Source organism: Emydura macquarii, unplaced genomic scaffold (genome assembly GCF_026122565.2).
Source record: "Emydura macquarii macquarii isolate MOO-44397 ecotype Brisbane River unplaced genomic scaffold, CSIRO-AGI_Emac_v2 contig_1254, whole genome shotgun sequence".
NCBI classification, from domain to species: Eukaryota; Metazoa; Chordata; order Testudines; family Chelidae; genus Emydura; species Emydura macquarii.
In genome coordinates this window covers 2,306,508-2,319,905 of record NW_027131391.1, presented here as the reverse complement: position 1 = coordinate 2,319,905, position 13,398 = coordinate 2,306,508, and the positions used below count along the sequence as shown (strand labels likewise).

General features: G+C 39.4%; 1 protein-coding gene across 3 annotated transcripts in view; it reads right to left on the bottom strand.

Annotated features, from left to right (window-relative positions):
• The window catches only part of SPPL3 (signal peptide peptidase like 3), a 113,654-nt gene that overhangs the window by 57,576 nt on the left and 42,680 nt on the right, over positions 1-13,398 (bottom strand). For 2 of the 3 annotated variants that reach the window (XR_010920210.1, XM_067550078.1), the window contains exon 1: positions 2,176-2,297. Coding sequence is in view for 2 of the 3 variants with exons in the window: in XM_067550078.1 (XP_067406179.1) it covers positions 2,176-2,297 (122 nt within the window). In the remaining variant the exon portion in view is untranslated. Of the gene's footprint in view, positions 1-2,175; positions 2,298-13,398 lie in introns of those variants that run through there. The other variant, XM_067550079.1, reaches the window with a different exon arrangement.

Below are 13,398 nucleotides of genomic sequence, written 5' to 3'. Positions count from 1 at the left end.
CAGTCTTTAGTCTTCACCTGCCTCTGAATCAACTCATCTACAACTGAAGCTGTAAAACAAAGAACCGAGACCCATCCAGGTACTCGATGTACACCAGGGGGACTATACAAGCCTGTAAACTCCACAATTCTACTGGAAATCTGATATATGTGGACTTTCAAATCATTTGTAGGTATCTGATTGCTTTAATCATTTAACATTTTTCTTATAGTTTGTTTCTTTCCTTTTATAATAAACCTTTAGTTTTAGTTACTAAAGGATTGGCTGGCAGCATGGCATTTTGGGTAAGATCCAAACCTATACTGATCTGATAATGTGGCTGACCCTTTGGGGTCAGATAACCTTTTTGGTAAAGAGCATAGAGTTTTAAATAACTTACCTCTTTACTGGACCTAATCGCTGATTGGGAGCCAGAGACTGAAATGCAGTAAAGGGGGCTGTGTATATTTTTGTTTTAGCGTCTTGATAACCAGTGTGGGGAATCAGAAGCATTATTTGTGGCTGGCTGTGAAGTCTGTCTTCAGTGTCACCCACCAGTGTTGGGAGAATCTGCTCTCCTTTTGCAGCCTGCCCAGACCTTGGCATTTTCAAGTGAATTACCCTAGGCACAGACAGGTCACAAGGAGGATGATTTAAGTTTGAGAGTTCCTGGTTTGTTCCTGGTGCTGCCATACTTTGATTTGTTGTATTTTAAAATAGTAATTTAAGGTCTCCTAGAGTATATGGATAGGCACCCTTTTTACTACTATATAAATCCAAACTTCCAACCATAATAAAAATACAAAGTTTACCCATAACTTCTCCACAAATATTCATTTTAATTACCCCTTAGCCACAAGCTAGATGGATCCAAAACTCTCTTGCACCTAGGATATTTAAATATTCATTTATCATCTTAAGATATTTGACTATTTGTTTTCCATATTTTCTTTGCGTTCTCTAACATTTTCTTTGATTAAAGGCTTCTTCAGTTCTAATACTACCCAGAATGCAATATTACTGCCTCTGAATATTAAGTAATACCTGCCTAACCTTAATGATAGGGACAGCCAGGTCTTCCCCAAAAATCATTGTTTGTATTATACAACTTTGCTTCATGTATGATGGGATTCAGCAACCTTTATGTTAAGTGTTGCCACCTGGACCATTCAAGACTTGAGTTTGCTCTCACCGGGTTTTGGAATATTAAAAAAAGAGGTTTTGTGATGCATTGCTCACTCTGAATTTCTGGCTGTTTACCACAGACCTATTAGTAACAAGAAGCTTTGTACTATTGTTTTCCAAGTTTGCTAAATAAAGCAAACACTTTTTCATAATTTTTAAAATGTTTGGGGTGTAACTAACTAGATTGTACATATTTTGTTCATCTGGTACACTCTCTCTCTTGGCCACATTCAAAGTAGTCAAACATTCTATACTTCATGCAATGCACTGGGTATTTCCTTCCTCCCTCCCTGAACTGCCACAGTTCAACTGGTTTCTCTAAACTACACTGGAGGCCCCTAACACAATGGATATCTACTTTCACAACTTTCTTGCTATGCAAGGGTCAACTAAATTAATTTTTTTTAAAGATACTCAAATGTATCTTACAGCTTTAGGTTACAGCAACCACCAACTCCATGATGTAGGAAAAAGTGATAAGCAGTTATACAGTCCTCCGTGACTTTGCTATATAGACTGTGTATCAAAAATAACTGATTGAATCCTTTTGTATCTTTGAAGATAGTTTCAAAAGGGATGGAGAAAATGTGTCCCTGGCCAATTTAATCCATATATAGCATACAACACTACTGTTGCATACTTGCTTGAACCTTTATTTCCCTTCACAATTACATACTTCAGAAACTGGTCTTCCAAATATACCAGGTCCTTCCTCTCCTTTATATCCTTCTCAGAACCAAAAGTAAAATTTAAAGTCCATTTACAACAAGTATCAGTCTGGCAAAGACAGAGAGAAACAACACACACATACTCAAGTCAGACTGCTAACTGCTAAGTATTAGTCAGTTCTTCATTGTGTCTTCTAAAATAGGGCCAGCTTTAAGTGACAGATGTGTCTTCCCCCTCCTAACAAGCAGGCACTGACATGACCAACATGTGCTGAACACAGATGCTCTTCATGATGAATTTTTCATTTGAACTATAAATAGAAGCTTGAGAGAACAGTCTTACCTGAAGCTGCCATAGACTATAAGGAGAATGGAAATCAGGAATGTAGACACTTGACTGGAATCCACAAGGGAATATGCCCTAGAATGGGAGAGAGAAAGGCACAATGTGTCACCGCAGAGCATCGCTTCTTGGGTGTCACTTGATAACGCTTTGCCTTATGTTAAAAAACAAATAAGGCATTGAATGACAAGTCAGTAGGGTAGCTATTCCTAGAAATGTCAATGCCAAATAGGCAAACACTTAAAAGGCTAATTAACCTACAGTATTCAATGACAGACACACAAATTATTTGCAGCTTTCAAACAGTGATCAAATATGACTTATGGTAACTTGTGCCAAGTTCACCACACAGGAGCTTGTTCTGCCAAAGCATGTGGGAGGAGAGGGATGCTTTAGCTTTACCTAATGAAACCAGGCAAATAAGATGCAGCCTTCTCAACATTACTTAGTTATGGGACTTAACTGATAATGCAAAAAGTAGAATGATGACCAAGAATTATTTCAGAGAAAACATTTACTACATGCCACATAACTGCAGCCACATTTCATCTTACATTCAAGATGGAAATATTTTGATATAGGACATCTGATGGAGGTTTGGATAAGGACCAAGTCTTAAACTCACAAATGTCATTTTACTTGTATAGATTTCCTGAGAAATCAAACTTCAGAATACGTACATGGCTTTCTACACGTGTGTTTATAATACAGAGCTGTGACTCCTAGCAATCGTGTCCCTGATGCCAAACTATCTAATTTTTGGTTCCCTGCCGCAAGAGACTGAATTGTACTGTCTAGCTTATGTTGCACATTTTAGGGTAGGGATAATGTCTTCAGCAAATTTATGAAGCAACAATCTAACAGAATTCAATATGTACATACCGCCACGTGACAAATTTCAAGTTTTTGCATATTTATCTACTTAGGTAAGAGTTTCTATTAGGCTTTTAGCATTCACATTTTCAGGGTGTAAGGGAAATCAAAACACCTCTGAAGTTAAAACCTGATGTGAAACACTTGGCAGACACCTGCCCCCCTGCTCTCATCCTACCCCCGTCAGCCGCATTTTGTCAAAGATAGCTATTTTTATCTAAAGATAGGGAGAGGTCAGCCTTCCGTGAATTTTTGTTTACTGGCTGTGACCTATCCCTGACTTTTGCTAAAAATAACTGTGACAAAATCTTAACCTTACCTATGATTGAAGAGGTGTTAATGGGCCACTCTACCTTGAATGGTCCCTTACAATATGTGCTAATTACTTATACTAAACAATCTGTTCCACCTTGCATTTAGTGTAATACTGGGAGTTCCTTTCCCAGACCAGAAGCCTCTGTGTGGCTTGAAAGCTTGTCTCTTTCATCAACAGAAGTTGATCAATAAAGTTATTACTTCACCCACCTTGTCCCACTGCCTCAAGTGATGCATAGGATCTATCTGGAAGCATAATTTGGCCCGCAAAATATTTATTGTTGGTAGCTATACACAAGGAGGAAAGAACTCTACCTGAGCCTCAGAGTCCACGCTGAGCTCGGTGAAGCCTGGCAGTTAAAAAAAATCTATTTGTAAAATAAGTAAATTTGATATAGAATACATGAGACAAACATGAAGGCCCCACAATGCTATTTGTACAGGGTAATTTTTCAGAGCAGAATCACACATTATGAGTATCTACCTTAAACTTTAAATTTATTTTAAAGCATTCCATGCATTTTTGATGTTCCCTTTGAAGGCCAATCAATGCTGCCCTCAAAAGCACCAATGAGAAACAAGTGTATTCTGTCATGAGCTAGGTGAAACCTTGTTCTGGGTTGAATTCAGACCCACTGATATTAATAGGTGTGAACTCTCAGACTAAAAACTATAAGCATAAGCCCCCTACCTAAGACATACAGGAGCTTTTGGCTGAGTACTCTTCTGGGAAAGAGAGCGTGTGCGTGGGAAGAGGGACCATACAGAAGCTGAGAACAGACAAGAACAGAAAGAGGGAGAGAGGCAAGACAGAAAAGCAGGAGCCTATAAGCAGAGTGTGTCTTTGAAAGAGAGAGCACACTTTTGGGTCTGGTATTGGCCAAAGAGGCTTGGGAGCTGTAAGCTAGAGAACAGCACCTTTTGTTCTTGGTTCCTTCTACATTCAGAGACACTGCACTTTGCATCAAAGAAAACACCAGATTTCATCAATTTCTCTTCCAACTGGAATATAGCCAGGGCCCTGAACTTTGACTAGCCACCCAAGTTGAAAAAGGGCAACAATACAATACATGACTGGGCATTAACACCATATATACACTCCCTTACATAGCTGATATTTTGGCTGATTTATTGTGTATTTTTAACTACCAAAGTTTAAAAATATACACAGAGATAGATGTTAAAAAAGTAGCTTAAAAATGCACAGATTAATACAGACCCACTGTCTGTCTCACACAACCTCAAACTGCAAAGACAACTTCATTTTCTACCTATGGCTGATGATTAATAAAAATTTAAAAAATTAATACCTAGCTCTTATGGAACATATCTAGCAACCAAGGCTCTAGAAGCCAAGACTCATGGAAAAAACAAGAACGTCACTATGGATTGAGAATTTAAAACTATGGGGTTGGGAGAGTCCACAATTTTACCAACAACTTTATGGGCTGATCTACATAGTTGAGAAAGCGTATTTTTAAGTTTATAAATAGTTTAGAATAAGCATGTATATTTAATGGATGGAATATAATATACACTCAGCAAGATATTTAATACATTAAGTTCCAAGACAAGGATCTACTTATTCCTTCCCTCCTGCACAGAGGGCTCATTACTCTGGGACATGCTATATGAAAGATATGACAAACTGTACAATAGCATGTCACCACAGTTATCCAATATTACTGCTTTGTTCACAAAACATGATTTGACATGTTCAAAAATGTTCAAAGTGGTTGAATTTATATGTTATGTGGCTCAATGATTTGTCATACCCATAAATATTCAGATCTGAACTCCGCATTGTTTTTAAATTTAAATTTTTTTCACTACGTGACTGAAGTGAAAAACAATTTTATATGAATACCGGAATCACCCTTACATAAGCCTATTGAAACAATGTAGTGGAGATTAGCTCAGTGACCTGTTGATTCTAGGCAGGTGAGCAGTAACCATGAAGGTGTTTTCATCCTGCATACAGCAGTGGTGCAGGCACAGACAGCAGACAGTGGAGTTTTCCCAGCTTCTGTGCATAGGGATCTTTTTAATAAGGTGTTCCAAAAACAACTCAGATTTAGTACCATCATTATTTCCAGTGCAATCGACTCCCACAGGAGCTCTAAGCAGGGGAGCCCCAAACAGGCCCAAGAAGTCACAAACTTCCTTTCTTCATCGCTCAATGGGAAGAAGTCCAAAAGCTTTTTTTTGTTTTATGAAGTCACGATATGAAAAATGCAGAGAACTACATTACAGGATTCAAACATGGAACTCTCTATGGCTACACTACAGGCACAGCTACAGCACTGCAGTTGTGCTGCTGTAACACCATACTGTAGTGTACACTCACTACAGCAACAGAAGGTGTTTTCCCATCACTGTAGTTAATCCATCCCTCATAGAAGTGGCAGCTAGGTCAACAGATGAATTCTTCCATTGATCTAGCAGTGTCAACACCTGGGTTTAGATCAGCTTAACTACATCTCTCAGGGGGTGTGAATTTTTCATACCCCAGAGCAATCTAGCTAAGTTGACCTAAGTTTTAAGTGAAGACCTAAGTCTGGTTAGAAGCTCCCCCATCAAACACACAGACCTGTACAACTTATTATAGCCCACAAGTGGACTACTTGGACACTCGGGGCTTGTCTGCACTACAAAGTTAAGTCAACTTAAGTTACATCAATATATAGCCACCATTGCAATGCAACCACTGTTGCACATCCACATACATTCCTTGTGTCATCTGAGAGCAGTCACAGTAGAAGCTCTTGCATCAACACAGCTGTGGATAGTTATCCCAGTATAAATCGCCATCATCTGCCACTCCAGCCCCAACAAAAGTATTCACAGGGCTCTTGATAGTGAAGGTGGGGTCACGGCCAAGGATGGCATGCAGCTCCTTGTAGAAGCAGCATGTCTGTGGCTATGCACCAGAGCAACTATTCGCCTCCCTTGCCTTCAGGTATGCCTGCCTCAGCTCTGATTTTTAAATGGCACTGCTGCATGTCCCCATTGTAGCCCTTCTCCTCCACGCCCTGAGCACTGTGGCCATAAAGTCAAAGTTCCTGTGGCTGGAGCAGAGCTGTGACTACACAGCCTCTTCTCCCTACAGGCCTAGGAGACCCACCACCTCTGGTGTATTCCAGGCAGGAGCGAGTTGGCTGCGTGGAGCTAGCATGGTTAGTTGGGCAGTTGCTATGTGAGCTCTCCAAGGCAAGCTAATAGGAAAAGCAATTTCAAAACATCCTGGGGCTTTAAAAGGGGAAGGACCCATACCTACGTACCTGGCTGAAAGGCAGTGGAGTTCAAAACTGTGAACAGAATGGTCACAGTGGGCATTGTGGGTTGCCTCCTGGAGGCTACTCAGGTTGATGTAGGCAACACAGTGTTTACACTGACACTGTCGCTCTAACTATGTCGCCCTAAGCTCTGCGCCTCTCACTGAGGTGGCTTTATTAGGTTGGCATATCAGGAAAGTTAAAGTGGTGGGAGGAGCATTGTAGTGTGCACACCTCCATTGTTAGGTCGACGTAAACTGCCTGATGTCGACCTAATTCTGTAGTGTAGACTTGGCCTCACACTGAAAGGCTAAATTGTGATGTCACTAGAATTTCCCTTTTTCCTACTTCCTGGAGACATAGAATGTTAAAGAATATTGTACAAGCTATGTATAGAAATGCTTCCTTAAACCCTAAATGTTGGTCAGTTTGCTAATGGATTAAAAGCCTTGACCCTTAGATGGCAGCTTTGAATCACATAATCTAGACCCAGAATAGGGACCTGATGTAAATGGGGCAATTACACTGCGAGTTTAGAAATTAAGTCATTTTATAATCTATATAGCTTTTTGGATACGATTCAAAATTCCAGATATCTGCAAAGCTATTTATATTTGGAACAGACATCTAAATGACAGTCTATAATTAGGCCAGGCAAGGAGACAGGTTACTGTGCATCCATAGGTAACTGCTAATCAGATCACAACTGGAGCTGTATCCCTGGAATGCCATAAAAAGTTGTGTTAACATTTTTTTCAAAAAAGATGAAACCAGGAAAAGTAATAGGGAGTTTGAGAGAAGTTGTCAACTTTATGCAATGAATCCAGAGTTTTCACTGAACATCTACCAAGAATGTCAGTCACAGCAGTGAAAGGTTATACATGCAAAACACATGTAACTAGTTTGGTCTCAACACAGAAGTTACCCCTTGACCTAAAATATCGATTGAAAAAGCATTTGTAGTACTTGTTACAATGCTGACCAGAAAGGAAAGGTCAACTCTTTCCTGTTTTCATTCAGAGAACTAGCTGCTGAACAAGGTTAGGTAACTGGCTGTTGACTTCTAAAATTTCCAGTTTAGTACTGTAGTTCGTTAATCAGTTGTACACCAGCTTAAAAGTATTGCCCCTGCCCATTTCCCATGTCAGGCTTGTGTGCAAAAAACAGCTCAGAAAAGCACCACAAGCTTTTCCTGGTGAGGTTCGATGCTTAATAGGATTCTTATGCTACCATACCTGCAACTAAACATGCATTCTGGAAGGTGGGTTTTAAAGGGTACCTAACCAGAAACTAGCATGCTAGCCAGGCTAGCATGGGCCTTGAAAAGAAGTTCAAGCTCACTGATTTCGCCAAGGAATATAATGGATAAAGTATTTCAACTCAACAGCTGATGTTATGAGGTCATTACTAAACCCACAATTAATTTAATACTTACAATTAATTTAATACTCCCTGTAAGCTCTTCTCTTTCCATTAGCAGACAAAGAACAACCCAAACGTTTTCTCTAAGACTGAAGACCACATTCTGAACTTCCAGTTTTGCAGGGCCATCACTGATTTTAATAACTGCTCTGCCATCAGACATCTATTCTAGCTGATTTAAGGGCAAGTGCTTACAACACAGAGCCTGCTAATGGCATGCCAAGATAGAGACACAGCAAGCACTGTTCTATAACATTGTGTGTGTCAGCTTTCTAGCTAGACAATGAAAGCATTCTTGTCTACACAACAATCCAAGCAGCCAGCTCTTTAGCCTGGCACAGATAGCTCCATAGACTTTTACCTACAGAACAATTCCAGGAATACTGAGCTATTCAGCCATACAACCACTTCCAATCTCCACAAACACTAAGTGTGGAAAGCATGTCCCATGGTACAAGCTACATACAGCAAGCAATCCAAGCAATTCTTTCCCACATTCTGGACAAAACTGAATAACCTCTATATCCCCAGTAGTACATAGACTCACTGTGTGTTCAGTTCGAGAAGATGTTAACCAGCTTAGCAGGAGTCTCAACAGCAAGCCTAACATGATTAGACTACAGAGATCACTTACATGCTCTTTTCCTGCACCTCAGCAATCTGGGGTCCAAAGCATGCACCTCTTTTCCTTCTACCTCTCTGGTAATGTAGCATCATTCATTTGGCTTCCTCCAAATAGATTACTTGGGAGCTTCCAACAAAGGCCTCCTTCAAAAGGCCCCCTCATTGTAGCAAAATGTACAATTTCTTTAATTCTTCATACTACCCATTTGCAGGCTAGTCTTTCTAATTTCCCACCAGAGGTTCATCCTCCATTGTGGCAGCCATAAGGACAAATCCCTTTACACTTCCCCTAACCTTTAACTTTGATTCCTACATTGCAGCCACTCTCTCCAGCTAAAGATTTTAAAAGGAATTCCATAAAATCTTGTCAACACTGCTTCTAGACTGGTTGGAAAAGTAAATTACAAAGTGCCTTGCATTGCCTCTCCTTTCAATTTGCCATCTGTGTTGAGTGCTTTGCCTATGCAGCACACTCAATCCACAATGAACCAAAGAACAAGACATTAGGACCGGGAATCAAATATAGGTTTCTTGAATGACAGCACAAAGTACTAGCTAATAGGCAGCTTCTATATCCCAAAGGCTAGTATGGTGTAACCAAATCCAATGAAAAATCTCAGCCCACAAAGCAATGACACCAGCAGTAAATGACAGTCCTCTGGTCTTATACCTCCAGGGACAAAAAGGATTTTGAGAGAAAGGAAGAAAAGAATGCATACTGAATGGCAATGCCTTTAGATATGAACTGCCTTCACACAGGGCCCCTTATATCCAGCAACTGAAAGGTTTGGCCACCTCCCCTTTGTGTTCTCCCCTTTGGTGCATTTACAGTATGCAAAACTGAATACAATCAATAGGAAAGAAAACCACATCACCTTAAACAGGACCCTTTCAGAAGCCCTCGCCAGCTGCAGTTCACCAAAGAACAGAAATTGGTAATTTATTTTATTAATAGATATTTCTGTATCACTCATCATAGTATTTGAGCACCTTTAAAATGAAGAAGGAAAATCTAGCAACTGTTAAAATGTAAAGCAGACATGTAACAGTTAGGCTAGCCTATGTTCATTAAAATAAAATACACAGGCCCTTTATTTTGTTCAGAGGAATAGTTATACAATTTTTAGACATCTAGCCTACATCTATATCAATTTCCAACATTGCAATGTTTAGTTTCCTGTAAGGTTTCCATTGCTTTTCTCGAGTCCCATTCCCTGGATTGGCTTAAAAAAACCCAGCCTTCTGTACAGCAGCGGTTCTCAATCTTTCCAGACTATTGTACCCCTTTCACTTAAAAAACTATTTGCTTACAAAATCAGACACAAAAATACAAAAGTGTCACTGTCACTGAAAAATAGCTTACTTTTTCATTTTTACCATATAATTACAAAACAAATCGATTGGAATATAAATATTGTACTTACATTTCAGTGTATAACATATAGAGCAGTATAAACCAGTTATGGTTTATAAAATTTTAGTTTGTACTGACTTCACTATTTTTTTTATGTAGCCTATTGTAAAACGAAGCAAATATCAAGATGAGTTGATGTACCCCCAGGGGTACGCATACCCCTGGTTGAGAAACACTGCTGTATAGTCCATACACTTGGGTCAGCATAAGTGCTTCATATTAGGTAATTCAACATCTCAAAAGTACTTGTTAGGTGCTGAAATCAAAAATGCTAATAAAGGAATTTAAAATCCTTTTAGGATGCTAGTCACCCAAAAAAAAAAAAAAACCAACACATTTTAAAGTACAGCATGCATGTAAGTGAAAATCTGAATAGGAGTTCCTCTGCTACTTGTTTAATTAGTTTTAGAAAGGACTCAAACAAAATTTACTCCAATTCACAGTCTTTATTTCAGAGAACGGTGTATCCAGTGAGTTCTCAAAATGAATGGAATTTGAAATTTAATTGACAGCTGACCTGCTCACTGACAATCAACTCTTGCAAGGGCAAGAAAGGACATGTCTGAACAACTGCAATGTCTCATTTAATATAGCCACTCACATGGTGAATAGATAATCTGTTTCCTGGATCACAGATTAAAAAGACCATTCGAAAGAAACCTTAAACTAACTTTGGGGCCAAGTATCTTTTACTAATGTGTGGACATTGTCTAGACTCAAGATTTCCAAGAGTGAAAATTCCTGAAAACAATTCACTTTTCAATGGGTATCAGTTTCTAGAGTTCTCCAGTGTTAGGTAGATTCTATTATTTATCTTCAACCATGGGCAGTATACATATTTCCCTTTTAGTTTAGCTCACTAGCCCATTCCAAGTTCTGAAAGAAATGGCTGTGCATGAGGCATGTTTCACAAAGCTTCACACACCCATCAAATGCACACTACTTCATTCAACAATGGTATTCTATAGCTATACTCGTAAGACACTACTTTTATCACTTGATCTGTTTTATTTTATGGTTGGGAAAGTGACAATTATGCATATCTTGCCAAGTCTTCCAGTACGTTACCAAGGGAAGATTCATCTTACTGTCACAAGTGAATGGAGAGCTGGGAAAGAGAAACTTAGCAAAACCACCCCTAGTCCCAAACTCTCTCCCCTGGCTGTCTTCTCTTTTGATGAAAAGTTCTTGTAGGTATTTACAAGCACTAGAAGAGAGGAAGCATCACTCTGCCATAGAACTCACCACTCATGATTTTTTTGAACTTGCAAAATGTGAGCAAGCAGATAGTTTATGGTTTGCATCTCAGCAGGTGGATATTTCTTTCCAGAAAAAAATCCTCCTCTGGAAATCTAGAGTCTGATAGTGAGATCCACCAATGGTAGAAAATTCTTTTTTACTGCTACACTTTAAGATGGGTAAAACTATTTTACTGTGTGGACCACACTAAAGATTCTCTTCTCTTTAAGTCACATGACAGCAAACAGAAGGGTCTTGCATTCCAGATCAGGATTTTAAATATTTTTCACAATTACCGTTTAATATGCTGAACTCAAAGCTTACCTACCATCTGCATCACCACAACTGCCCTAAAGCACATACTTACTTTGTCCACATCAAAAGATGAGCTGTTTACCAAGGATGTGTTTTCATAAGTATAAATCTCTGCCAGATTCCTCCGCCCCCACCCCATTTCTCAATACTCTGCAGTCTATCACTTCATTTAAGGAAGTTAAAGTTTCACATGAAGTGGATGATGTTCTACATTTTAGAAGGACACTGTTTAATGTACTGGTAACACTTAAGACAGACATATGTTTTATTCTGAGGACTAGTATATCAACCAAAAAAATAGTTTGGGGTTTTTTTGTTTTGTTTTTATAGAATAAACACACTCTAGTAGTGCTCAAAAGTTCCAGTCAGACTAGAGCCTCATTTTCCTGGATGTTATACAAACATAGATATGAGAATACCTACTCTGGACATCTTACACTCTAAGGGTATATCTTCACAGCACAGTTAACTTGAGCTCTTACCCCAGTGTTCCCCCAATGACCGTGCTGACTACACCCAAATTGTGACCCAAGTTTGTTAGTGCTTTCAACATGGACCAGATGGTGTGTGTGGGGCTGCAACCTAAAACCCAAGTGAGGCTTTCACCTCCCCACTATGCATTAAGGCTTCAGGTTAAGTCACTTGAGTGCTGGGTAGTGCTCCAATGTCTTCACAAAATTTGCTGTTGCCCCCTCCCAAAAGGGCAGACATTTTATCCCATAACTCACTTAAAATAATCAGCACAGGCCACGTTACCACAACACAAAGAACTATGGGACGCAGGAGAATTAGTGAGATATACATGCAAATGCCACATCAGTGAAGACACAGTAACTCAGGTATGACTGCAATGACTGCTCACATGCAGGTTAGACTAATTTGGATGCCAATCATTCAAGTTAAAACTGCAGTGAAAACATCCCCTACAAGGTAAAGTCAGGCGCACAGCTCGGAAACAGTTAGTATGTGCTCATACACTGCAGTGGCACTTGTCTAAAGCTTACTCTCCAAAATCTCAGCTTCCATTTTAAAAAAGTTTATCGCTGTTATAGGTTGTAGAGAAATCCTCAAAAACATGAGCAAAGAGTCACTGGCACAGAAATGAGTCTGTGACAATAGACCTGAAATGTATGAAATGTCAAGTTAATCTCCCTGAAGTGTTACCTCTGATGTTCAGGGATAATTTAAATGCCAACACTTAATTATTTTATGTCTCATGTAAGAAACAAGAGGGAGAATTACAGATCTAGACAATTTATTCTGAATGACATTTTGGTGTCATAACTGTGTGCCATTTGGGAGATACCACTCCAGAACTCTTTTTCCTCCTCCATCAAGAGAAGCCAAGCCCAAAGAGCATAATAGAGCCCATTGGCACGTTCAAACTCCACCAAGGAGCCAAACTCAAGGTGCCTAGGGGAGCCAAGCAGCACATACCATCCTATTTTGAATAGCTGCACAATTTACTCGGAGTAGTCTTATTTTGGGTTCACATGGGTGGAGCTCATTTTGTGAGTGATTCTTGGAAAAGTACTACTTTTTTCCAAACTGACTCCTGATCAATTGTGTCATCTGAGAGTCTTACTTTGCCTCAGAAATATAGGGTATGTGCATATAAGAGCTCTCTATTGGGCTTGCCCTAAATCTGAACACTTCTAGCTACAGTCATAATTTTTTTGAAAACAAGACATGGCACCCATCGCAGTAAACATTTAATCCAAATAAATGGTTTTTCCTCCGGCATCT